The 26,446-nt window shown below is 41.9% G+C and overlaps 1 protein-coding gene across 1 annotated transcript in view; it reads left to right on the forward strand.

Moving 5' to 3' along the window:
- The window catches only part of RASGRF2 (Ras protein specific guanine nucleotide releasing factor 2), a 121,624-nt gene that overhangs the window by 84,983 nt on the left and 10,195 nt on the right, over positions 1 to 26,446 (forward strand). The window contains exons 18-19 of the mRNA XM_058823889.1: positions 11,835 to 11,941; positions 20,788 to 20,900. Coding sequence (XP_058679872.1) covers positions 11,835 to 11,941; positions 20,788 to 20,900 — 220 coding nt within the window. The remainder of the gene's footprint in view (positions 1 to 11,834; positions 11,942 to 20,787; positions 20,901 to 26,446) is intronic.

Here is a 26,446-nt window from a genome sequence, read left to right on the forward strand (position 1 = left end):
TGAGGGATGTGAGGGATGGCTCATGGCTTGCTGGAGCTGAAGTGCTCTGTCACCATTAATTGGCTGTTGCACACCTTATTCTTTTCCCAATTTATAAAAATAGTACAGCCATACTAACAGATTCTAACATAGCAATGGACTTCAGCAGTTTCTTCTCCCTCTGTTTATATACCTCTATAAAACTGGTTCAGATTTTTGCTTTAATCAGTGACAAATCCACACAGAAGTTCTTTAGATCTGCTCCCACGTCTGCCTTATAATACGGAAACGTCCCTCCAGAGCTGTGAATGTGAGTGGTCTCATCCTACCAGGTATGCTGCTAATCCCTTGTTTTAGCTTTGCCATGGATAGTCGTGGAGCAGAGCTGCAGCTGCAGGGAGCCCCATCTCCTTGGGAGAGAATTCCTCCCCTCTCCAAGTCTGTCACACAGCCAGTGTCAAAACAAGCAGAGAGACTGGAAACGTGGGAGAGGAACCTCCTGCCAAAATACTCACCAATCATCTCTAGTCTTGCTGCAGAAATCCTACAGATGTTACAGCAGTTAAGCAACAGCAGTGTAATCTACACAGCACCCACACAAACCCTGGCACTAGATAAAAACAATTTACATGGAGAATTATTTCTTCCACCTGTGGCTGCTGCAACTTGTGAATTTCCCTGGTTTATTTTTGTACAATTCTTTGAGACATGTTGTTGCTTTTTTTTTTTTTCATTCCTTATCTTTTTATTTACATCTCTTCAGCGCAGAATCAGTGCACAGTGCCAGCATTAGTAAGATATCACGCGCTGATTCTTAAAGAAAAAACACCTTTTGGTGTTTCTTTACCAAAACTGCTCTCCCTGCAGGCCCTCATACTTGTTAACACTCACAAGGTATGAAGGTGCTTTCTGTGACCTGAGGAAATTTGATTTTAAAATATCCGAACAGTTCTATGGATGAAGCCAGCTTAACAAAATAATTCCATTTTTGTTAACAGTCAATAAAGTAAGAAGTATTTGCATAAACATAGGAAACATAGAGATTTCTTCTCTCCTGTGAATGAAAAGTCTTTAATTCCAAAACCAGTAATTTTATTTTGAAATGGTTCTATCAAACATGAGCTTCAAGGAGACTGTTCTGACAAAAACGTAAATTCAAGATGTAAACTAATCTAGGGCATTTTTTATTTAACAATTCTACCAGATAGGTTGAAAGAACTCTGAGAATTTTGTGTGTTCCTCAGCTCAAGCTGGAGGATGATCTCCCCACACGGACAGTTAATATTAGACAAGAAGCAAATTCTTCCACCAAACAAAACGAGCTGTTCCCTAATGAACACAGCAGCTTTCTTTCAAAAGCTCTGGCACATGATTTTAGCTGGTACAATGTATTTCCAGCATGCCTCAAAGCTGCCTTCCTCCTCTTCCTCCTCCTCCTCCAGCCCACCGACCACACTGTGGGAAGGTCTCATTTCTCACCAGAAGAAGGTGACATTGTGGGGCAGGCTGGCAGTGGGATGGGAGCTGTGGTTGGCACAAGGGCCTGGCTTCCTCAGTACAAGCATTTGTTTTTTTGAGGCACATGCGAGAGGCAGAGGGCAAAAAAGATGCAGGGGAAAAAAGAGTCTTTGGGGGAGTACCTCTGACAAATAATGATCTTCACATAGGAAAATCTGCCCTGGGCTAGTGAGAAGGACAGATAGGTTTAATCTCTCTAATTTTAGTGATTTAAAGGAGCGATTTAAATGACAGCTTGAAGCTGCTACACAAAAATGAATTGCATATATATGACCCCTTTCAATTAACTGACTGCACACATGTCAGGTGCTAAATTACCTTTGTCTTGAGTTACTTACTTCCTTCTCTTTTCACAAAGAAGAAACCTTAATCTAAATTGCCCTCAGTTTTAGGCCAGAAAAACTGATCTGACTGTTGACCAGACCATTTCTTGGCGTCCTCTGGTTTTGCATTGCTCTCACAGTCTGCCGGCAGAAGCGACCAGACCTTTCCAGCTGCAGCAGATTCTCACTGAAGCCAGTGCAAAACCCGCTCTGTTCGTTTGCTGCAGGGGCTGAGTGCCAGTGGTGTCGTCCTTCAGAGCAATGCAGAACACCTGGGCACTCCAAAGTGCCTGCTGGCACTGCTGCCAAGTGCTGCCACTGCCTGCTCTGCCCTTTGGACGAGGCTTTATTGCAGCCTGTGCGTTCTGGGCTGATGGACCTGCCTTCGTGTCACTGCCTAGGGAGGGATAGAGTTCCTTTCTGAATCTAAAACTGTGTAAAAAAGGTAGTTATAGGCTACATTTCACCGGTTTTTAGTGCAGTAGCTACGTGCATAACCCGTGCATCAGTGAAAGAGGAGGTGTACGAAGGGAAGTGTGTAATCCTTTTGCATTGTAAATGTCTGATTTATTTTGAGCTGGCTATTACTCTATTCTTGATCACGGCCTGGGGTGAAACATTGTAGGCCCTTTCAATAGTTTCTGGGATGTAGAGCTGCCAAACCGCAATTTTGGAGCAGCTGGGTGTGGTTGAAGATAAGCAGTGTGGAAATGCTTTTGTGAAAGTGTCAAATTCAGTAGCCACTGGAATGGGTGTGGAAAGTTCTCCTCTCTCAGAGGTGCTCTAGGAGTTTGTCAGCTGTAACATAACCCAACTGTAACAGCAATAGCAAGTAGAAATGTTGTAAATTACAGCTGTGGTTTCCAGAATGACAAATCTCTAGAAAGCCATATAAGCACTGAGGTTGAGCCAGATGAATCCTGCGAGCTCTCAGGCTGACACACTTTAGCCCTGCTTGATTGCTCTCACAATATTAAGAGGGCATGAAAATTAGCTGGAAGTAGTAATTCACATTCCATAAAGATCTAGAGTGGGTCTTGTGTGGGTCTTTCCATTCTGACAAATCAGGCACAGCCTGATTAAGGCTGTTTATTTTAAAACATCAAAATTATCATGAGAAAGTTTTGCAGAAGTTTTCAGGGAGAGCTGCTTGGCTTATTTTGGGTTGTGACCAGCGGAGCTGTTCTGCAGTCATTTGGACGACTTGCCAGCTCCCAGTGCGACAATATTTTTGTTTTGTTTGTTCTGGCAGAGGCACTAATTGGAGTAATGGAACGGCGGAGCTCGTGCCAAGTGATGGCAGGGAGCTCAGGCCTCGCGTGCGCTGGGAGGGGACGCGGCGGCTGCTCTGCTGCTGCCAGGTGCGCCCAGCCCTCACTCGGGGATGAGACCTGGAGGGGCAGCACAACGCGGGCAGGCACTCCCAGGGGGATCCTGCTGCAAAACTGTGTGCAAACACACTTGATGCTTTAAACAGATGCAGGGTTCCCTTGGCTGCCACTGTCTTGCACGCACAGACGTACGTATAGTTCTGCTTTCAAGGGTGTCAGCTGTCGTGTTCGGGGAGAATTTTCCTGATTCTGAGCACAGGAATAATAAAGTGGCATTACACCATCACGTTTCCTGAGATGGAGATTCTGGTGCACGCAGCTGAGTTACTATGGGATTTGGCAAAGATTAGAATTAAGCGAGGTTTTTAAGGGAAATATTTGCTTTCTTTTTTCCATTGTGAGAGGACAGGCTGGGAGAGATTTCCTTGGTGTGTTACGTGGAAGGCAAGCAAACAATATCTGATGTGATTTCGAGCTGGCTTCTACTTTGTGTGGCTGGCTGGGTTATCCAGCCCTGTGCTGTGCTAAATGCCTCAAATTGCATCAGTGGCTACATGCTGACCTTTGAAACGATATATATTTCTTCCTGAATTTGTCTGAAAGTATCCACGTCCAAAGCAAAACTGGAAAATGTGTGTCACTTTGTAGTTGATTCTCAGTGTGGTGTCACAAACATTGCTGGTTGTAATAGTAATTCTGCACTCCAGTAATAATCTGGGCTATAACATTTCAGTCCTCTACTGGGAAAGCTTTGTGGAACTTCCTTCTTCTGACTCCAGACATGAAAGAAAACAATTTTGGTGGTGATATCCCAAGAAAAAATTAAGATAAGGCTTTCTAAGCAGTTGGTAGAAGACTGTAATTTTATCTGTTCTTCCTCAGGTTATGGTGAAATTCCAGGTTTGAGTCTAGGGGCACCTCATCTGCTGTCAGAGAGACAGGATGCCATCAAATTGTGCCCTGCTTATCAATCCTGCTTGTGTTCTGACTCTCCCAGTGCCACTCTTCTGTCAGGAATTTAACATGTTTAATTCCCAGAAAATCAAGATGTAGGACCTGTTAACCTTCCCTGGTCCTTTACACAGGACAGCCAAGTCCTTTTCCTTGTCATTTTTCTGTAACTAATGGCTCTAGGCAGGAACTGGGGAAGCGAGCACTTGTTCCCTCTTGGGAGCACATTTTAATGAGTTTCCCAGACCCATTTCTGCAGATTCACAGAGGTTTGAGAGGCACTGAGCCTGCACGTTGAACTTCCTTGAAGTTCCCATCTCATTTAAAAAAAACTCTGTGTGGGAAATGTTCACTGTGTTACTCCACAGCTGACACTGTTCTCCACTAAAAATGGCTGTGTGACCAAAAAATGTCAGTTTAGCCCCGAGCAGTGTCCCTTTCTGAGGCTGCAGGGCTGTCACCAAAGCAGAGTGACCAGGGCTGTGCCTGATGTGGGCTCTGTGAGGGGTTGGGGTCATCAGGGGCTGTCCATGCCCTGGCAGGGGGGCAAATGGGACCCCTGTTCTGGGCTGCTTCATTCACAAATTTTAACTAAGATTTTTGCTTTGCAATTTTAGATAATTGGCTACACAGTTGATTCTTATTTGCATTTTGCTTAGACAATGGCTTGAAAATTAAAGTGTTGCATCAAAACTGATCCCTGCTCTGGGAATTAGGAAATAGGAGAGAATAATGAATTTTTTCCCCTGCCAGTTTGGCAGAAATTTAGGATCTCTTGCTTTTACTTATGTATTCCTTATTTTGATTTAATATCTTTCTCCTAGCTTGCTCTGAGGAGCTGGCTGCTCAGGAAATAAGTATTTTCACTGGACATTTCCTGAGTTACAGAGCTGAGAAACATTTGTTTCCTGACCTATTGGAGCAAGTCCTGAGCAGCTGCAGTGGTGTGGGGAGAGAAGTTTGGGGAGGATTTTTTATGCCTTTTTTCTTTCATTTCATTCCCCCTGCACCCAAGTGTTGCATGCGTAATTAATATTAGTTTAAGCTTCCAATATGACCCAGTCCTAAATGGTCTGAAAGCTGCTTGTGAGACAGACATGTTGTTCAGAGATTTTTTTTGGTGACTGGTGTGCATCCTGCCAGCTTTTGTTTTTCATGACAGTCAACTCTCTGTTCACAGATGGTCTGAAAAATGATACATTTGGCTCCTTGCAATTATCGCCTCCTTTCCATTTAACCTTTATTCCCACTGACATTATAAAAATATGAATAATCTCACAAACTACTTCCTTCAACTTTAATGAATAAAAGGTAAAAATTCCAAAAGCCATTTTATGTGATTTCCTCTTTTTATCTGTACATTGTCACAACCTGTATTTCAACTTTTTTTCTTTGTGGTACCGAGCACTTTAAGCATCTGAAAGCTTCCTTTGAATAGTTCTTGAAAAGACTGTGAACATTATGCAATAAATATCTGCTGTACTTCTCTTCATATTGATGATAGAGCAAGTTAAAAGTGTAGATGAAGTGTCATTAAGGAAATCAAGAGCAAGGGATCATTTGAGATGCAGAAAAACATCAATAGGTAAAAATTGCTTATCTCCTCCCGGAAAGATAACTGATGAAGAAGGAACACAGAGAAATGTATAAATGTATAAGAAATATCAGCTGCAGTGTTGCTATTCTTCTGTTCAAAGCAGATAATTCAAACATTATTGCAGTGAAAAAAAAGAAGTCTAAGGTGTACTAAAGGTTTTATATAATTGTATAGGGTTATATACAATATAATTGTTAAGGGCTGCTCAGAAAGGATCTTCTTTGTCAGTAGTTCCCTATAGATTTTTATGTAAGTCATAGGAAAAAAAAAAGTGCTGTCACATTGCACATTTTCCATGGTATTCAGAAACCTGAGAGCACAATTGGCAGCAGCAGCAGCCTTTGAAATTCAGGATCTGCTCCTTCCTACAGATACATCTATAAACAAAGGCGCAAGATTTGGCTGGTTTTATCTAAGGCTCCACCAGGAAAATTTGGCTTGTGGGTTTACCTATGGATGCACACAAAAACACTTCTTGTGTGCAAAAAAAAGTGATTTTGAAGATGTATACAAGTGGTTTTGGTTATGACATTGACCCTTTGTTGTCTCTCTTTGCTGGTGCTGAAAGAAGAAAAGGACAGAATGTTCTTGTATTGCTGCTGAGTTTTAGCTTAACCAAATACAGTGCATTTTTGTATTTTACTTTAAGATGAGCTACTGATTTTTAATAATAAATTGTGTCATTCATAACAGCAAGCATGTTTTCAATGTTTAGCAATTTCTAAATATATTTTTCTCAAGAGTGAGGTTGATGTGCTCTCCTGAGAGAATATTTCTATTAAAAAACCCAGAAATCTTAAGAGTGTTTGCTAATTATAGCTATAGCAGCAATCCTGTTTTTGAGGACTTTTGAAGGACAAATCTTCAAATTTGAATATTTCTGTGAGCTTAAAGGAATATTTTCATTCTTTGTGGTAGTCATGCTTTAAGCACATAATCTCAAAGATTATAATGATTCTCAGAGCAACCATAGTGTTATAATGAGGAGATAAAATACATTCTTGATCTTGAAGGTATTCTTTAGCCACTTACTTTTCTCTCCCAACCATTAAACTGAAATTATTTTGCTGGACGGATGTATTTTTAGACTTCTGGATTTAATCCAAGTTTACTGCATAATCTTGACACGACTGCTTTATCTCAATGCCGTGTTCTTTAAATTTCTCTGATTAGAAAAAGCCTTTCTAAATCAAGGGTCATTTAAAAATAGTTTACCAACCTTTCCCTTAAATATTTTGCAGAAATTAAACGCAGTCACTAGGTCTCTCTCTGTGTTACACTCTTGTACATCAGCTGGTCCATGTGAATCCCTGGGATTTACCTTACTAAGACCATAATCCCTTGACTTGATTTGGTAGTTAGATTGTATGTGTGGCAGAGGCTTTAGGCAGAAGAATCAAATACATACTTGGAATTATTTCTGACGTGGGTGGTTGCAACAGGGATTTTCAGTGGCATATTTCTTAGAACAAAATGATTTCATATGTTCCAAGGACCAGTGAAAGTGAAATTAAATGCCTGAAATGCCTTGGACTCTGGATTGCTCCTGGTTCCTAGCAGTCAGTTCTGGTGCTGATTTAGTTTGTAACCCTTTGTGGAACAAACTCAAAGCCTGGCATAGTGAATGATTAAATATTCCTCTCCTATGAACACAAGACTGCTGCTAAATGTTACAGTTTGTGCTCTCAAGCCTCAAATTGTTTATATAAAACCCCACAGAATGGTTAAGGTTTAGAAAAAAGTCTAAGATCATTCAATAATAATAATAATAATAAAAAAGGACTGTATTATTGAGCAAATATGTTGTATTTTACACATATGATGGGATCACATCACCTTCATCCTTCTTTTCACCTCAGCTCATCTGGTTTCCTTTTCCAGCTCTGCCACTATTCAGCTGGATAATGTATGACAGCCCAAGTTCATAAATTAAGGAATGGAGGAGGGCAGGATCACTGGCAGTTTAGATTTCTTACCAATACTGAAGTACTCACTTTCTGACATGTTTCTGTGCAAATGTGTGCAACCCATTTACTTGCTTGAGAATGCATGACCAACAAGGATGGCAATATACACTCATCCAAACTTTTTTAGGTATGTTGAGGTAAGAAAGATATAATCCCTTTTGGGGGGCTTCTTGTGCATTGGGAAGCCTTTTCTTTTGTGCTGCATATATTGGAGAGGCTTTTTCAGTTTTAACATGTGGATAGAAAGTGCTGTGCCCCAAGCCTGGGGTTTTTGGTATTTGTTCTTTATGCAGGTCAGAAAGCAGCACTGGTGTTTGCTGAGGTGTCAGGATCCAAGCCAAGCTGAGTGGTGGAGCTGGCCTGCAACTCTGGGGTGCATCTGATGGATATTACCAGATGGAGATCAGATTATATTCTTTATTATTTTGATAATACCTCATGGATAATATCTGATGGATATTTTTATCTGATGGATAATATTGATTATTTGTCATGTGCCTGGTGGGCCCTGAATATTCTCCTTCCATCAACATCCCTGGGACTCTCTGGGGTCTCCCTGAAGCCTGTAGTGTGATTTTCTCTAATTGCTGGGTGCTAACACACCTTCAGTGTGAGACTCCAGGGTGGTTCATTGAAACTGGAACATCAAATCAGCCTCTGAAATTAATTTCTTTGCTGGGAAAGACACCAGAAGCTTCATGCCTCTGAGCAACTTGCAGTAGTTCTTGTGAACAGATCTCTCTTTGTGTAGATAAACCCTTAAAAGTGGATATTATTATTATACCATCAAAATTTTGGACAAGTTAATTACTATGGTCAGGAATCATGTGCTGTTTTATTAATCTCGGGCTAATCTTAGAAAGGTTTGGTTTGGAAGGAACCCCAATGACATCTTGTTCCAGCCCCCTGCCATGGGCAGGGACACCTATTGGATACAGAAATGCTGTAACTGGAGTGAGAGATTTTGACATCCTAACTGAAATAGAAAAGAAAATGTGCATGTTTAATTTCTTTAAAGTACATGGTGCAGAGTTTACTGTGATAAAACCTTTCCTCTGGGGTGAGGTGTATTTTAAAGGTGCAATACTGTAATTTATCTCTCTATCCAGCACATACTTTTAAAAACCTTTGGTTATAATGGTAGCTATAAAAGTATTCACTTTTTGATAAGGTGTTAGATGTGGAGATTTATTATTCAGCACCTATATTTTTAATCTTTGGTAATAGAGGAAGCTGTAAAAATACCAGGTTTTTATTGAAGTGCACTAAAGAAAACATGTGCAGGTGAGGCTGCATTTTTTGCATAACACAATCCAAAGACAAGTGCATGAACAGAGTGATTAAATAATATTGAAAAAAGTAATTCAGTGAAACTAGCAATGCTGTCAGGTTAACTTTGTGTTTGACAGCCTGTGGTAAAAGTTCTGTATCACCATTATGTGAAGGTTCTATTTGTGGCACCAGTGCATATTAATTTCAACAGATAATGGTGGAAAACATCTCTTGAAAGTAGCACTCACTGAGGCAGCTGCCCACTTAGATGATTAATAATTAGAAATACTGCTGGCATTTCTAATGTGGAAAGATTGCTTCCTTCAGGAGAGGAACAGATATTTACCATGGAGTGCTTCAGGTTGTTTCACCATCGGGTCTGGACGTGGGCAGGTCCACCCAGAATCCCAATTACATTATTTGTTATTGTCAGTGGGCACATCAAGATTTGTAGAGGTGTGGAGGGAGCTGGGGGGCTCAGCCTGGAGGTCTGGGGGGACCTGGCTCTGCACAAGTCCCTGACAGCAGGGGCCAGCTGTGCTCAGCTCAGTTCTCTCCATTTGTTGGTTCAGCACATCAACATGGAGTGCAGAGAGTGTGGATCTGGGTGAACGTGTGGCTCATTCTTTGCAGCAAGCTAATTACTGCTTAAAAATTGATGAAATTCTGAGGGCCATAAGGGTTTGCTGAAGTGATCTCTGGAGGCTTTAATTTTTTTCCTTCCCTCTTTTTATTTTTTTGTAGCTCACTGAAAACTGTCTCTGTAGGCTTCTCTCTCTTTTCCTCCCAGCTTACTGAAGTTCTTTTCCTTAATGTTACCTTGGTAAAGACTTTGCTGCTTTAATATATAATTTTCATTGTGACTTTCATTGCTGCAATTAAGTGGCTAATTGAACAGTTTATAATATCTGTTCCTAATTGCTTCTGCAATAGGTTAAGGCATAGAAAATTAACATACAAAATGTTGCCTGTGTTACCTTTTGCTGAAAAAAACCTCAGATATTTTCTTTATTTTTTTTTCTTTATGGGCAAAAAAACCTGCGTAAAATGCTTCAATATTAAACCACCTTTGATATTGAATCTTATATGCCATCTACAGTGTAATATGCCATAGTTTAAAAATGTCCATGAAATGTAAGTGTAGATAGAAAATACATTTGAGATTGAGGTCTAATCTGCAGTAAAATATGTGAGACTGCAGTTAAACATTTCCTGTCTTGCTTGTCTTGCCAAAAAATACAGAGCAGAGCAGCAATTTGGGCTTTCTGGATTGTCTGTTGTAAGAATAGAGCAAAACTAATACAAGCCTCCAGAACACCCTCCAATGGGTTTATAACAGAAGAAATAGAAGTTTAATCTGCCTGTGCTATTTATAGTACAACATGGGCTTTCGAGCAGCTTTTATGCCAAAAAAATAGTAAAGTACAGGTCATATGGGAGGGTGTTCCCAGCTGTTCCTGGACTGTGCCCTGAGTGCAATGGAGAGCAGCACAGTGCAAGAGCAAATCTGACAAAAACTTAGAAAAATGCAAGCTTCTCAAGTCTATCTTCAGAGTTATCATTGTCAAAAAAGACATCCAAGGGCTTAGTGTAGCAATTTCATTATTAGTAAAATAGTAAGGTAATCATCATTTTAGCATATGGATTTTTTTTTTAATAAAGCTACAGCAGAATGAAAAGAGAAGCAGTAATATGAATGCAGCAAAAAAGTTTCTTGGTTGTTATTAAAACTATTTCTTTATAAGTAAATATTGCTGACCAAAAAAAAAGAAAGGGAAAAAAAAAAAAAAAAAAAGAAATTGTCTGTAATTGTCCATAATACATGAGTAGGGAAACACTGCATCTGGAAAATCTTCATTTTCAGGCAGTTGGGTCTATAAATGTGTTTTCCATATATCTTTCCATTTTCTTGTCATCCCAGTGGTAAAAAACCCCAAATAACTTATTTGACTTGTTGATTACTCGAGCCTGTGCAATACTGCTCTTGAGAAGGAAGATTTCTCACGCTGACCTTTTTCTCCTCTGCGTTTAAACTGTTTTCCTCTCCTTGTTCTTTACTAGTTTTGAAATTTACCTGTTTCCCTTTCCTAAGTCATACTGACTTTTCAAATCTGTTTGATTACAGGCCTAGCTTTGGTCTGGTCCTTTTCCTTGCTGTAAATGTCTTCCATACTGAAAAAAACCCAAATCCTCCTTTGTTTTCAGAGGTTTTTAATTCACTTTATTTCTTGATACACTTTATTTTATTTCTTCCATGCTGAAGGGAGGCATTGAAATTTAATTGCACAGGCAATTATTCTTCACCTTTCTAAAGCTGAGTGCTCACCCCGGGAGGTGTCTGTGCTGTGATGGGCAAGGCTGTGTTGCGCTGATGCTGCAGAATGTCTTTGCTCTAGATGTTTATAGTAATATAGTAATAGTCCTAGTAAATATCTGTATTGTGTAAGTGGCTGTGCCCCAGTCCTAGTTGTTCTAAATGAGCCACAGCTGTGAAGTCCTTAATTGAGCAGCAGCTGTGGCTCGTGAAGGCATCCAGGATATAAGGGGGTGGGCTTTCTGGTCAGGGAGAGCCTGGAAGGAGCACTGACTAAGAAGCAGCAACAAGCAGAGGAAGAAGTCTGTGCTGTGAGGAGCTACCCATGAGAAATATCACCGAGAAGGTACAGGACTTTAGAAATATGATTGCAACAGCATGGGACTCTAGAAATATGAAATACAACAAGATAACAACAGATGTTCACATTTCACCGTCTGTCGGATGCCTTTCCTTTTATTGCACAGAAATATCCTGTTAGCCTTCAGTTTACCCAGGTCACCTCTATTGTTTTTTAAATTTTAATTTTACTTTTAGTTTTCCCCATCCCTTTGACTGCAGCGTGGGTTTTTTTGTGCGCAGGGTTCAACAACTTGGAGCGCACGTGCGACAAGGAGTTCATCATCCGCAGGGCCGCCACCAACCGCGTCCTCAACGTGCTGCGCCACTGGGTCTCCAAACATTCACAGGTACCCCCTCCAACTCACAGGGCTCAGCTGCTCACGCTGCTTCTGCCACGGGCAGCCCTGCCCAGCTGCTCTGCCTGGGGTAAACAGCTCCTGTGTTCAGGCACAACTTCATCCGTTTATTTATTTGCGGTGGATTGCGCACGGGAAATCGTATCGGTGGGTTCGGTTTGTGATGGCAGAGCGGTGTTGGCAGGGGAGGGAGGGCAAGAAACACGAGTGGTTTGTGTAATATCGTAGATAAAATATCCTTTACGCTGTCAGGTGGGGAATGTGCTGGGAGAATTTGACATGGATGCAGAGGAGTACTGAAAATAGGGAAGGGAAGTTCAGGGAAAGGAAAGGAAAGGAAGGGGAAGGGAAGGAAAGGGAAATGAAAGGGAAAGAAAGGAAGGATGAGCGATTTTTGTACACCCGTGCAGAGGGTGCTTCATGGCACTTACAGACTGCTTTGTCACTTCAGGTTGCTAATAAAGGATACTTAATCTCAAAAGCTAATTGCAGCAATGTCAAACTCTCTTATGTGAAATCAATTCCCTTTTTCCCATATAAAGGGTTTAATTTTTGTAGAGGCTAAGTTTGCTAGAGAATTAACTCACTAAGAGGTGTAAGTGGGAAAATTGGTTTGTTTGAAAAGCTGAACAGCCCAGAAGAGATTACTAAAATCTATCTTGGTATCATGGGAGTGATTAATCATTTCAAGTTACTGGGAGCAGCCTATGTACACCAAGTTTTGACTCCCTGTTAAATTAAAGTCAGAATCAAGCAAATATTGACCTGTAACTGAAGTGCAGCAGACTTTTATTACAGTTTTGTGCTACTCTAGGTGCTTATTGTGTTCCAGTTCATATTACATGTCTTCTATGACTTGAGCTGATCCTCTATGCTAATTAAAATTTATGTGATTGTGGAAATGTGGAAACTTTTATCTATGTTAGGCAATGACTACAAGTCGTTTCACTGAATTCTTTTGCAGTTGCTTTTCATCATGTTTACAATTGGTATTTTAAAAATACCAGTAAAAATATGAAGAGGACAAAAATAATGAGTAGTAGTTCATTGTGCATTTTCAAAGTGGAAGCTGTTACCTGCACTCCCTGGTCTCTCACTGCCATTTATTTCTTCCATGGCAAAGGTGTCAGATTTTAATTCTTTAGTTCTTCTAGTCCATTGTTCTTCCAATATAGCAAATAACCCAAAATGCAAGGGCTTTGGCATGGAAAGTAAGAAATGCTACAGCAGCAGAGCATATAATCAGATTTTTGTGTTGTTTACTTGTGCTGAGACTAGGGAGAGAGAAAGGACAGGCCTGAGCAAACCAGAAAAGACTGACTAGTTGCTGCCAAAAGATATGGAACAGGATTACTTTAAGGAGGACTAGTGAAGAATTACTGTCTGGCCAAACAACATGAAATGTTGGCAGTAAAGATGTGGAGTCCTGGGAGAGCAGTAGCTCCAAGTTTATTTTACAGTAACAACACAAACTGCAGATCCTGAGCCACCAGTGTCTGGTGAGGGAATCCTGATTCAATTTCCAAAATGACAAAGCAATGTAAAGCATTGAAATTCTTTAAGAACAACAGACCTGCCAAAAACTTTTATACCTTTTCAAGTATTTACATTGCTCTCTGGATACTCAGCAACTTTGGCTGAGATATCCTTCATCTTCATGAGCAGCCAAAAGCAGGTTTGAGTCTCAAAAGAAAGGGCAGATTTTATTCTAAAAAAATTCCAAACAACAACAACACAACCCGCCCCCCCAAAAAAACCCCAAAAACAACAACAACAGAAAAAGCCCAAACAAAAACAAGACCAAAGAAAACCCCAAAAACCCAAAACAAAAACCCAAAACAACAGAAAAAAAATCCAGCTTACACAATAAGTGAAAATAAGTGGATGTTTGCATGGACAGCATTTAATGTAGAATTCTCTGTGAGCAGAAAAGAGAATAATTAAATTTAATGAATCAGCCTATTCAGTGAGGATGGGCTTTCATAAAATGGTTTTGTTATCTTCAAACCATTCTAAACAATTCTTTAAAAAGAATTAATTGCTCTTAAAACATGGGTTATACACTATAAAAGCCTCACTTATATTTCAAGTAAATGAACACATGGTAGTGCCGGACCTGCAGCCCTTTGTGGAGGGCACAAGGAGCTAATGGATGTCCTGAGGAGCTGTCAAGGCAGAGATAAAATTTTGGGAAGAAGCCATCCCCAGGTGAGGTGACACATACTTCCCTGTTTTTACCACCCTGAGCGAGAGCAGCCAAACCTGTGCTGCTCATCATCCAAAACCAGCACAGTGTGAAAGGCAGCTTTAGGTATTCCACATTGTTTTGTTTACATTTCTGTTCTTTTTATTCCATAGCCCTCCTTTTTTATCTGTTTTTTTTTTTTTTTTTTTTTTTTTCATTCAGACACCTGCATGCCAGCAAAAATCTTTCTTTTTGCCCTAAATAACAGCAGAATGCTCGTGGTTACATTCTGGTTTTGAAATGAGACTGAGAGGAGCAGAGCAGGATTCTCCTGTTGCAAACAATGAACACACAAGTGATGAGGCCGAGGATCACAGGGAGCAGAAGCCTTGCTGGGGGCAGAAAGGGCTCACGAGGATAAAACTCCCACTGGCTCCTGCAGATGTGGAAAAATAGGAAGGCAAAAGGGGCCAGGGGCTGAAAGTCTCAGTATGAGACTTTCATTTTCCAAGTGAGGTCTTGCAGCCTTGTTTTATTTAGCAATGCTTCCTTGCTTTTTATCTAAACACTGGTGGTGCAAAGGGAAGCTCCTTCAGCTCCTGTGGCAAGCAGACTGGAGTGGGGCTTGTCCAAGGAGGGACCTTTCACATCTGGCCCCTGCAGTGTCCCCAGCTCTGAGCGAGGGCTTCTTCCCAGGGCCCTCTCTGCAGGTCTCAGCTGCAGCAGCTCTCTCACAGCCTCCTGGCTGCCCAGCAGTGTCCCTGAGTCACTGCCTTGGTGAGCTGGCAGGTGACTGCTGAGGAAGGCAGGAACCTGCCTTGGAATGGAAAATGCAAACCCCCTCCCTCTAAATTATTATGATTTTGAAACTAAGAGACTCTCAGGCAAAGATATGGGAGCAGGAATAACAGTTCTTTACCAGGAAAATGAACAATACAAATGCAATAGCACAAAGCAACCCACAGCCAGAGCGATCACAGCCCCTGCCCCACACTGCCAGGGCGGTGCCCCAGCCCCATGCCACGGGGGCTCAGCCCTCCTGCAGTGCCAGCTGTGGCTCTGCTGCAGCAGGGATCCTGCACGAGGGGGGAGTTTTCCTCTGCAGCTCCAGGGCTGCTGCAGATGGGCCTGGGCTCCCTCTGGCCGCGCAGGGCAGCAGAAAGCTGCTCCTCTGGCAGGGCAGGGGGCAGAGGCTGCTGGGCTGTCCCAAAGCTCAGATTGGATCCAGGCAGGAATGCTTGGCTCCTCCCCTGGGCGGGGCATCTCCCCATGGGATGCTGGGATTGGATCAGCCCTGCAGGGACACTCCCTGGCCATGGACAGAAGGTGATTAATGATGAATGGGCCGTGGACAGAAGGTGATTAATGATGAATGGGCCATGGACAGCAGAGAGCTCCTGGAGGGAGGATTGGCTGTGGGAGAGATAAAGAGAACTGCCCCATGGACAGCAGAGAACTGCCCCAGCTCTGGCAGGTGGGAATGGAACACACACATATCTTACAACCCAGGGCAGTTACAGAGTGACCACAATGCCTGGGAAGAGGACCATGGCTCATATTTGGGAATACAGGTCATGATGTGTGCCTGATGCCTGCCCAGCCCCAGTGCAGCCTGTGCTCTTGGCCATCCCCACGGAGCTGTGGTGAGTTTCCAGCAGAAGCATTGCCACTGGGAGCTCCTGACAGCACCTGAGCAATGGGGACAACTCCTGGAGACAGAGCGCTGTCTCTGAAAACATGATTGCAGTCAGTAAAAAATAGTGTTGGCTCACATGAATTGGCCGATTCGCTTTCTTTCCATTTTGTTGGAATAAAAAAGTAGATAGAAAATCCATTATATGAGCCCCACTTACCTCATATTAAATGGTATAAAATAATGAATAAGATATTTGGTGAGTTTATGCTAGGTTAATTGTAGAAATATTAACAAACTACATTTCAGCCACACTAAGCAAGACACACTATATTTTGACTACACTTCAAATGGACCCCAAGCTGCCTTGAAACAGCTTTTTTCTTGAAGTAAGCCAGATTTATCTCAAGCTCAGGGATGGTTTTCCTGAAAGCAAGTTATAACTGCATTTATCTCTGCCTTCCACCTGTGCCAGTGTTTTGTTGCACGTGAATTTACACAGATTTTGCTCAACACAATTGTGTGTGGTAGGTGAAGTGTGTTTTTATGCTTCAAAATGAAATACTGTAGTGGAGGACTGCAGCAGTGAGTAACTTCACTGAGCTCTGATGGTGTTTGATCTCCTGTGCACAAGATTAAGACTCACTCATCTGCTGCAACTGGAGTAATTACCTGCTTTCTTTTTGGCATGAGGACAGTTACAGGAAAATTGTAAGGCAATCCCCATCTACTTAAAAATATTCCAATTTCCTTTCGAAAAGTCATCCAGTTGATCTCTCTCCCCTCCTGCCTCTTTCTTCCCTCCCTCCTGTTCTTTTGTAGTTCTTCTCACTGGCCTACTCAAATATAAATCATGTTTACTGTTTTAGCTCGATTTTACCTGTCTGGATTATTCAGTGTTCCCCACATTGTTTAGGTGCAGAATGTTTCCTCTCACTCAAGAACACTTAAAGAAAAGGGAGAGGGAAAGCTTGTGGGGTGTTACTGAGCTCATGTCAAATCTTGAAAATATATTCTCTGTGTAAACCACCTACAGTAAATCTACTGGTTTCAGTTTTAAAATGCATCTTAGCATGTTTTTTTTTCCCCTTGCTTTCTTCTGCCTCTCCTGCCCTCTCTTTTCTTCTGGCCAATGATTTGAAATCTGAGTAATACCCACAAATCTTTAGGCTACTGTAGGCTCTAAAATATATTAGAGGTATGTGACCCTCTAATAGAGAACCAAACCACTGTCAGATTGAAATCTGCTGCTGGGAAATTGAAGGATTCCTGTCTGACCAACTGTATTCCTTCTCTGATACATAAATTAGAACTAGAAGTCAAAAAAGTGGTGTAAAATTATGTAAAATTAGATGCATACACATGTATCTAAGGCCATAAATAGCTACCTGCCTGTGGATCTAACTGTCCTATAGTATAAACAGATAAATATTCATGTGTGACACCCATAATACAGCAAGAGATAATCTGCATGTATTTAGAGTTATTTATTTATTTTTAAATCATACTTAAAATTGGTTGCTAAGTGTTTTGGTGTTTGTATCATTCTTATGATACAAAACTTTCAACCTTTCTCCACAAAAGTTAAGTGCATGTACATGTTTAAATGCAATACTTTCCCTGTTATTTTTTAAATATATATGCCTCATTGCACTGGAATCTCAGTTTCATTTAAATAATGGCCTTCACTAGAGGAAGAGATTAGTTCTTAATTTTTCTTCTGATTCCCACCTTTATTCATAGGGTTTTTTTCTCCCTCATCACACTATGAGAAACAGATTACATTACTTTAATAAAGCAAACCATAAATTTGAGTTTCCCCAGCAATTCCAGCACAACTATCTTATGGACATTACTCAGTAAAGCAAGTTTTAATGATAATGACCAAGTTATTAATTCTTGTAAGAATTAGCAGGTAACCATGCAAAAACTGGAAATGCTTTGGTTTGGCTGAATCTGGATAGGCGAGGTTCTCTGATCCTATTTGCAAATGAAAAAACTTTTTAAATTCTGGACTTTTTTGGTCATGGGTGTGTTTTCAATAAAACAAGTCATCCTGAGAGAAGATGTCTTGTAATGAAAAGAATTAACCAGTTGTGGTGTGAAAGCTGTGCTTGGAGATGAAATGCTGGCCAGGATGATGTGATCTGCCCGAGGGTTTTACCCAGCAGGGCTGAGTGAGGATGGGGGATCACCTCCTGGGTGATATTTGGGATTCTGCCCATTTGGGATATTTCTGTAGCACAGGCTGCAGAGATACCACTCTTTCACACAGTGTCTGCCTCTGAGGTACATGAAAAACTCATTATTTACGCTGCTTGCTTAGGCTTGTGCAGACTCAAGGTTTCTCCTTTCACTAAGTTTTGATAGTTTTATATTTCAGATTATTTTCTTTTTGAAACCACTGGAGTGCACAGTACTGTCATGTAGTTTAGTTACATTCCTTGTGTTTTCTCTAATTAGTCTCATTTCTGTGCCCCAAATATGCGAAAAGGGTCTCTTGTGTTTCCTTGCAAACAGCTAAAACAGCTCCTAAGGGAGGCATTTCAGAGCATGGCTATACAAAATGTGCTTTAGAAAACAGAGTGCAGTGCCCTGCAATAATTCTCTCTTGGCTTTGAGCTGAGTGTTTGATACCCCAGCTTCCTGTTGTCCAACACCCTCAAATATGGGTGAATATCTCCAGAAAAAATAAGACACAGATATTAATCAGTTCCAGAGTATTAATTAGCGGAGGCCCAGGTGAGGAGGCTCTGGAGGAGTGAGGAGGAGGTGCTGTAATAGGAGGGAAATGCCCAGAGCAGGTGATGTCTGAGTGCTGTCAGGAAAATTAACCCACAAACAGCAGAGGTTTATGTCCAAAAAGGAGACACAGGAGTCCTTTGACTTTATTCCAATAAAGGCAGAGGCCATGGGGCATCCCCTGGGTCTCTCACATTTTTGGAGGACTCAGCCTCCTTTGTGTCCCAATTTCCCAGCCACATTTCCCTTCTCTCTTTCCCCATTTCTGAGGCACTTGAGAGGTTCAGACTTCCCACAACACCTGATCCCAAAGATTTCCCTCTAATGCACAACCCTCCCTTTTCATTTTTAATTCTTATGGAATTTAGGGGCTTTTCTTCCCCATTGTTTCTTTCACCTTCCAATGTCTAATTTAATTTCTCAGCCAACCTAAAGTTTATTTGTAAAGGCAAATCTCTTTTTCCATTCGTCAATCAGTGGAATCCTTCCCATGGTTTCTTTTCTCTCTCAGTGCTGGTTTTATCTACCAGCAGACCCACAGCTTGTTTGTAAAAGCAAATCTGCTGTTCTTCTCAGCTCTGACACTGGAGCAATAACCTTTCTCAGAAATGCTGTGAGCGTGGTTGTGGCACGTCCTGTGATGAGCACTCATTCCTCTTCTGCTCTGAACTGTTGCCTCCCATTTCCGAATGAGGCTCCACCTCAGGTTTTAGCTTTTCTATTTTTCAGGTTCTGTGCTGCTTTAGTGTGTGGGTCTGGGCTCCATATCAGGGGATGGTGAGCTCTGTGCACAGAGCAGGGAGACAAAACAATTCCTGCTCCAGCTGGGGAACAAATGATCCAAATCTCAGCCCAAGAGCACAAACAATGTGGAATAAAGAGAAAAAAACAAGCAGGGTGGGACTGCCTGGGCTAAAGATGGAATGGGACAATGAACTGCAAGGTGCAAATGGAGCAGAACTGATCCCAGGGAGAGACCCTGTGCCCGGCTGTGCATTTTGGGGCCATTTTGGGTTCATTTTGTGACCATTTTGGTTCATTTTGGGTGCAGCCCTGGCTGTGCTCTGGTGCTGCCCAAGGTGCATCCATGGAGGAGACCCTTTGAATAAATCCCTGCTCTATTCTGGAACTCCATCCAGCCTCTGTTCCAGGGCAGCCTGAGCAAGGCATCACACCTGTCTTGGTGGCTGTGGGAGTGCTCTGGTGCTCACCTGAGCTGTGTTCACCTGAGCTGTGCTCACCTGGGCTGGCTCTGCTGCTCCCTGAGGCCCACATCTCCAGAGCCCCTCACCACAGGAGGGGCTGTGGGGATTTTTTGGGAGTAAAACACCATGCTCTTGTGCCAAGGTGCCAAATCTTGGCCATTTTCAGTAACTTTGTGCCTCCCGTTGCCATGGAAATGAGAGGGAGCTCTGCACACACGTGGTCGTGCTTGCAGGCAGCTGTGGGTTATCAGGGAGCAGCTGTGGGTTATCAGGGAGCATCTGTGGTGCACCAGGCAGCTCAAGGGTCGGGGTTTGCTTTCCTATCAAAATGCTATAGAACAGCTGAACACAAGAGTTTTGGGAGTCTGCCCCAAGAGTTGCCCGTAACTTCCCATCTCAAAGCTTGTACATTCTGTATCTGCAGATTGTCTAATACTGTCTGATTTCTCCAAATTCAGATAAGTGATCTTATCAGATGGGATAAGAGATCAGATAAGATCTGATCAGGTTGAGATCAGGTTGCTGCATGTCCCTGAATCTCAGGCCTGTATCAGGTATCAGCCTGCCCCAGAGATCATTAAAACGCCAAGGTTCTTCAGTGCAGGGACAGATTATTTAGTGAATTTATTGGTTTGAGGACTCCACAAAAAGCAGACTTTCCAAGAGGGTGGGAAGGAGGCAGGAAACACCAGAGGGGAGGGAGATGAACAGAGAACCTCGAGGCAGCAGTGCTGCCAGAACTGCAGTTAAACACAGAGAGGATGTTGTGGGTCTTGGCCAGATAATTCAGAAAAGGAAGGTTCCCTGACCATCCTGTCTCCGCACAGAAGGCAAAGCTCAAAAAGGAGAAAAATTTATGCCTTTGGGAGATCCTACTTTTGTGGCCAGTTTGCTCATGTACCACAGCTTTCTCTAAATATTTTCAAATGCAATAGTAAAACAAAAATAAAAACAAACAAAAAAATTCAAACCTAATCGAAAAAGAAAAGGCAAACCCATTACAACATAATTTTTCAGTTGTTTGTTCAATGCCGCTAAGACGAAAGGTAGTAAAACGTTTTTTCATTTTCAGGATTTTGAGCTGAACAACGAGCTGAAAATGAATGTGTTAAATTTGCTGGAGGAAGTTTTGAGAGACCCTGACCTTCTGCCACAAGAAAGGAAAGCCACTGCAAACATACTGAGGTAAATGCATTTCTAATTATTTTACATATTAACTGTAGCACAGAGGGAGACATACTGTGTATCATAGAATTCACAGGGCTGGGTTTCCCTCCAGAGTATTTAATTTTGAAGGATTGCTAAGTGTTTTGTGAGCCATGAAGCAGAACCTGTTTTGAGTTTCATTCATAAAAATACCTGTATTGGAGAGCTTTGCTGCAGGACAGCTGGCAGCCTTGAGTTCAGCCCTCAAGTATGAGTGAAAACAGCTCTGTCTGCAAAGCGTGAATATTTTACAGCCACTGGTTTCAAGTCCATTGTTCTGCAATCCCGTGGAGCAGTAAACTAGTAAAGATTAAGCAAATTAGGTTGCTTAATAATAATAAAAAATAAATTATTTATTTATGATTAAATAAATAAATTAGTTGAAACATCTGTAGACTAAGGAGTGATTAAAATAAAACATCATGAAAAACACAGATAAATCTACAGTATGCTTTATTAACATTTATCTAAGTATTCTGCAGGTAAACCAATAAGTGTGCAATGAATAGAGTATGACTGAGTTTTCTAAGACCACTCGACAGGTTTCCAACAGATATATGAAAAAAAAGGTCTGAAAAAATCACTTGTGAGGACAAATATCAAACAGAAGATAAAAAACACAGATAAGTTCTTACTAAAGCCACGTTTCTTCTTACATAAACAAAAATAATCCTCCTTTTAATAATACTGTGTGTGCTGCTATTCCAAGTAAAAACATTGTTTTAAGTTTCTTTGGAAGAGACAGCAAGTCAAAAGAGCAAGAAGGATGAGGATGATGTGGGCTTTGATAATGTGTGTGACAGCAAAGTCTACTCACAGTGGGTAAAATTACCCTAAAATTTTCAGCTTCTTAAGGAAATGTTTTAAAACAAGCCCGGTCTGCTCCTGAGAGAGTAATGGATTTATAGGCCTTTACCATACAACAATTTCTTCTACCAAGTTTCAAATGAGCCAACTTCCACTAGAAGTTGCATCAAAAAATGAACCTTTGTATATTTATCTGTAAACAATGAATTGTCTCCATTTGCATCCTTTTACTGCTGTTATAGGAAATGGTTTTTATTGTTTGTCCTCTCTGCCCTCCTAGAACTGATTACTGCATACCTGAGCATGGTGTCTGATACACCAGTGAATACAGTTCATCAGATACTTCCATTTTTACAAATTTTTCAAAAATTCAGACTGAAATTTTGACCATTCTCTAAATTATGGGTTTTTTTTGCAAAGCAAAAAAAAAAAGGAAAAAGTTTTTTCTTTTAGCCTTGACTAAAAACCCCTTTATTGCTTTTCAAGGCTGGCAGTGCTGCTGAACAGACATAGATGCTGGACAGCCTGATGTGAACTATTTCAATCCTGCTTCTATGTGAATTAAATTTCAATACAATTTCTCACCCTTTCACTGGAAGGGGGAGGTGTTCAGATCACCCCTGGGAAATGTCTGGTAATTAAGAGTGATTTCCAGAGTTTAACAAAACACTGTAATTGCTGCTGGAGACACAGGCTCTCAGCAAGGCTATACAGCTAATTGAGTAATCAGTTATAGGATATAAAGAATAATTTTACAGGCTATAAGGATATAATAATCCTTATAGGATATAGGGAATAATCAGCAGCTGTTTGTGTGTAACTTTATCTGTGATACGGACACAGGAGTGCACGTTCCTTTGCTCTTCCACAGTCCTTAATTTTTATTGCACATTCTTCAAATAGAAATATTGATAAGCTTTGAAAATAAGCTTTATTCGTGGTGGGAGCAGGGACCTGCTGTCTCTGTTGAGACTGAGCACTCAGTCCTGGGGCATCCAAGGGTCCCTCTGCTCCTCAGCCTGGTGGTGGACTCAGAGGCAGGGCCAGCTGCTCTTTGGCAATTCAACTTTGCAATGATCAGGTTATGAAATGGGGGAATAGGGGGCTCAGCTTTCCTGGCAGGTTGCAAACATCCTTGTACAATTCTGGAGCTGATTTCTGGGGGCTCAGAAACAAACAGAGTCAGGAGAGGTGGCATTGACCTGCCTGTGTCCTCTCTGAGAGCACAACTGCAGGAGTCCAGGAGGTTCATGTGCTTCAGGGCCAGAGGAGCACAGCTCTCTGCACATTTCCTCTGAAAGCAGAGGTGCTGCCGTGGTGCAGGAGGAGGCTGTGATGATGTGGGGTTTGCTCTGTGCCCCATGGTGACCTGGCTGGTTCAGTAGGTCAGCCAGGACTGAACCTGCTCTGCGCTGGACTGGAGAGCTCTGGCTGTTTGTTGTCTGTAGGGATCTCTGTAGGTTTGCTGCAGATCCAGCTCCTGCTGACCCAGAGCTGCTCAGCTTTGGGCCAAGGCTCCCCTGAGCCACCCTGGAGGGGCTCCACGTCCTGCAGGGTCCATCCCACGGCATCTCTCCCTTCTTCTGCAGCACACTGGGGATCCTCTGTTACAGTCACTGTTCTGAGCATGGAGAGAGGGCCTGCAGTGGAAAAAATATTTCCTGAGTTCCTTCAAGAAGGGTTTGCATTACCAAGGAGCCCTGCGGTGGGAGCCTGTGGTTACCTGAAGCACCAAACCACAAAACTAAGGTCAGGAAATGCAGCACTCCTGCCACAGTCTCTCCCTGTCACAGAGGAGATGCTCTATTGTATTTGTGCTGCCCCCAGATGAAGGCAGGAATGATGAGTCTGACTTCATATTCTCAGAAGGCTAATTTATTATTTTATGATACTATAATATATTAAAGAATGCTATACTATACTAAAGAATACAGCAAGGATACTTACAGAATGCTAAAAAGATAACAATGAAAACTCGTGACTCTCTCCAGAGTCCCGACACAGCTTGGCCCTGACTGGCCAAAGAGTGAAAACAACTCACAGCAGGATCCAATGGAACAATCACCTGTGGGTAAACAATCTCCAAACACATTCCACACCAGCACAACACAGGAGAAGCAAATGAGATAAGAATTGTTTTCCTTTATCTCTGAGACTTCTCAGCCTCCCAGGAGAAAAATCCTGGGTGAAGGAATTTTTCAGAAAATGTGAATGCCACAATCTTCTCCACCAAAATTCTCAGAATTTAGGCATCCTGGCTCTTTCTGCAGGGACAATGACAGAACCCAGGCAGGGACTTGTGAATCTCTTTGGTCTGTTGCCTTGCAGAATATGCAGAGCTGGTCCCAGGGTTTGTGTTTCCCTCCTGGCTCCTGTTCAGGGTCTGGCTTGGAGAAAAGCTGCTCAGCCTATGCCCTGCTCCTTGGAGAGATGTCATCCTTCTCAACTGAGACCTGTCATCTGATTCTGCTTAGAGGGGAAATACAAATTACCTGGAACTGAAGGACTTTTATTTACTATTGTTACAAATATTTAGAAACCAATTTGTTTGAAGCTTTCTGACAGCGTGCTTTTCATGAGCTAGCACAGATCTGTCATGACTGGTAGATTTGGTGAAACTTTCATTCAAAAGGTTTCTCTGGAATGGGTTGAAAATGGGAAGAAGGAGTAATCCAGTTGATGTGTCCTTCATAAAAATAGTCACTCACCCCCTTGCTAAGTGAGTGCTGTACAATTTTGTTGTTCTGCAGAGGTGCTTGCTGCAGGCATTTTGTCTTAAACATGTATTCTATCAGAATTCTGGGTTGCCTGTCAGCTGTCACTGTAGGCCCTGGCGTCCCCACATCTCAGTTTTTGTAGTCTACTCTTGAGTCTGAAAGGTTGACAAATGCACAATGGTCTTAGGACAAGCATTTCTTGTAAAAAATTCCATTTCAAACATTCATGAAAAAACGTTCACACTTTCTGAGGCTTAACACTTGTATTTTCTATGTCACCCTGAAGGATATTGGGTAAAAATACATCTTTTTAGAAACTGCCCCAGCCTTTGCATACATGCACATCTTTGGAAAATCCATCCCCTTGTTAGCAGAGATCAGAGGAGCAGGAAAGGTTTTGGTTTGTGTTCCAAAGATCCATCAGGTCAGCTCTGGGAAAGGCTGTGTTTGGAATATGAATGACAAGGAAAATGTTGATGGGAGATGCTGAGCTGCTTCATGCCTTGAGTCATCAAACAAAGCAGCTGGTATTTCTTGCTTGATGGGATTTCTGCTGTGTGGACTGACAGGGTTTCTCTTCAGGGTAAAAAAGCTTTTTTAAATTCAGTATCTGTTCTGAAAGATACACAAACCTCCCAATGTACGTTTTGCTTGAGACTTTATCAGCCTGATTTACTAACCCTGGAAATCTAGATAAAATTTAACTAATAATGAAGCAGGAAGGTGTAAGTTCAGACTGAACAGCAGTGAACAACATTAATAGATAATCCTATCTGGAGAAAAACAGGTTGCTTCCAGAAACAGCTCCTCCTCCTTCTTCTTCTTCAGACTAAACATAAATGAAATTGAGGGATATGCAGATGTCAAAATGTGATGGATGAACAATTTTTCTGCCTTGTATGATCTCACCAAACAACACATTTCAGGCTCTCTAACTTGCCCTAGCTTTTAAGTATTTTTAATATGCTTTATATACCACAAAGAAAGGATGAGACTCATGCTTAAAACTTTAAAGTAGAAAATTATTTTAATATTTGGCCTGCTCAGGCATGAAGAATAGTGAGAGAGAGAGAGAGTCTTAACTGGTGATTCTAAGAATTAGAAAGGTATTTCTTTTATATTTTCTTCTTCATTTCTGAACATACTGGAGGAGTGACCCTGTTGAGTCGTCCCTGAGGGTGACACTGCTCAGGAGAGCCCCTCTGTGCCTTTGCTGTCTCCTGTGACTCTTTCCACAAGGATCTGCTTCTTGCCAGCTCCCAGGAGCTCTGCAGGGAGGGCAGTGGGAGCTGTCCAGTGAGTGTCCCCAGCCCTCTGCTGGAACTGGGGATCCCAAGGCTGAAAACAGCACAAACTGAAGTGGAAGCTGCTGTTGATGCTGTCAAAAAATTACCATTATCCAGTCTTCAGATCTGTTGTCCTCTGCAGATTTTACTGTAGAATAATTATGGATAAAAGGAGAGTTGGTCTTGGGTTTTTTCATGAGACCACTGTGCTAGGAAAAAAGCATCTGTTTAGAATGACAGACTGAAAATCTACATAAGACATGAGGAGCGATGGTGGAGAGTACCAGGAGGCAAAGATTAAAGTTAACTGCTTTCAGTCTTTTCAGAATTCATACTTTATTTCATATTAACCAAATACAACAATTTCAGTATCAAAGGCAAGAACCTGATCCGACATAAACACAACATAACACGACGTTATATTTAAGCATCTCAGATTTTGCAGGACTGATGAGGATTCCTGGGGCAGAGGCACGGGGCCTGTGTGGTGTTCACTGCCAGAGGCTGCTGTCGCAGGATGAGCAGCGCCTTCCTGCAGGCCCCCAGGCATGGGGAGCAGCACAAAATACAAAATAAGCTGCTCTGCGGGACAGATTGGCCGGCTATTTACAGCAACCGAGGCCGCGCTCCTGATTATCCGGGCAAGAAGCTTAGGGCTCTCCTGGAGAGGTGAACACGCCTTGCCCTGCAGGCACAAGGTGTTTCCAGCCCTTAT

The sequence above is a fragment of the Ammospiza caudacuta genome, chromosome Z, assembly GCF_027887145.1.
Source record: "Ammospiza caudacuta isolate bAmmCau1 chromosome Z, bAmmCau1.pri, whole genome shotgun sequence".
Taxonomy (NCBI): domain Eukaryota; kingdom Metazoa; phylum Chordata; class Aves; order Passeriformes; family Passerellidae; genus Ammospiza; species Ammospiza caudacuta.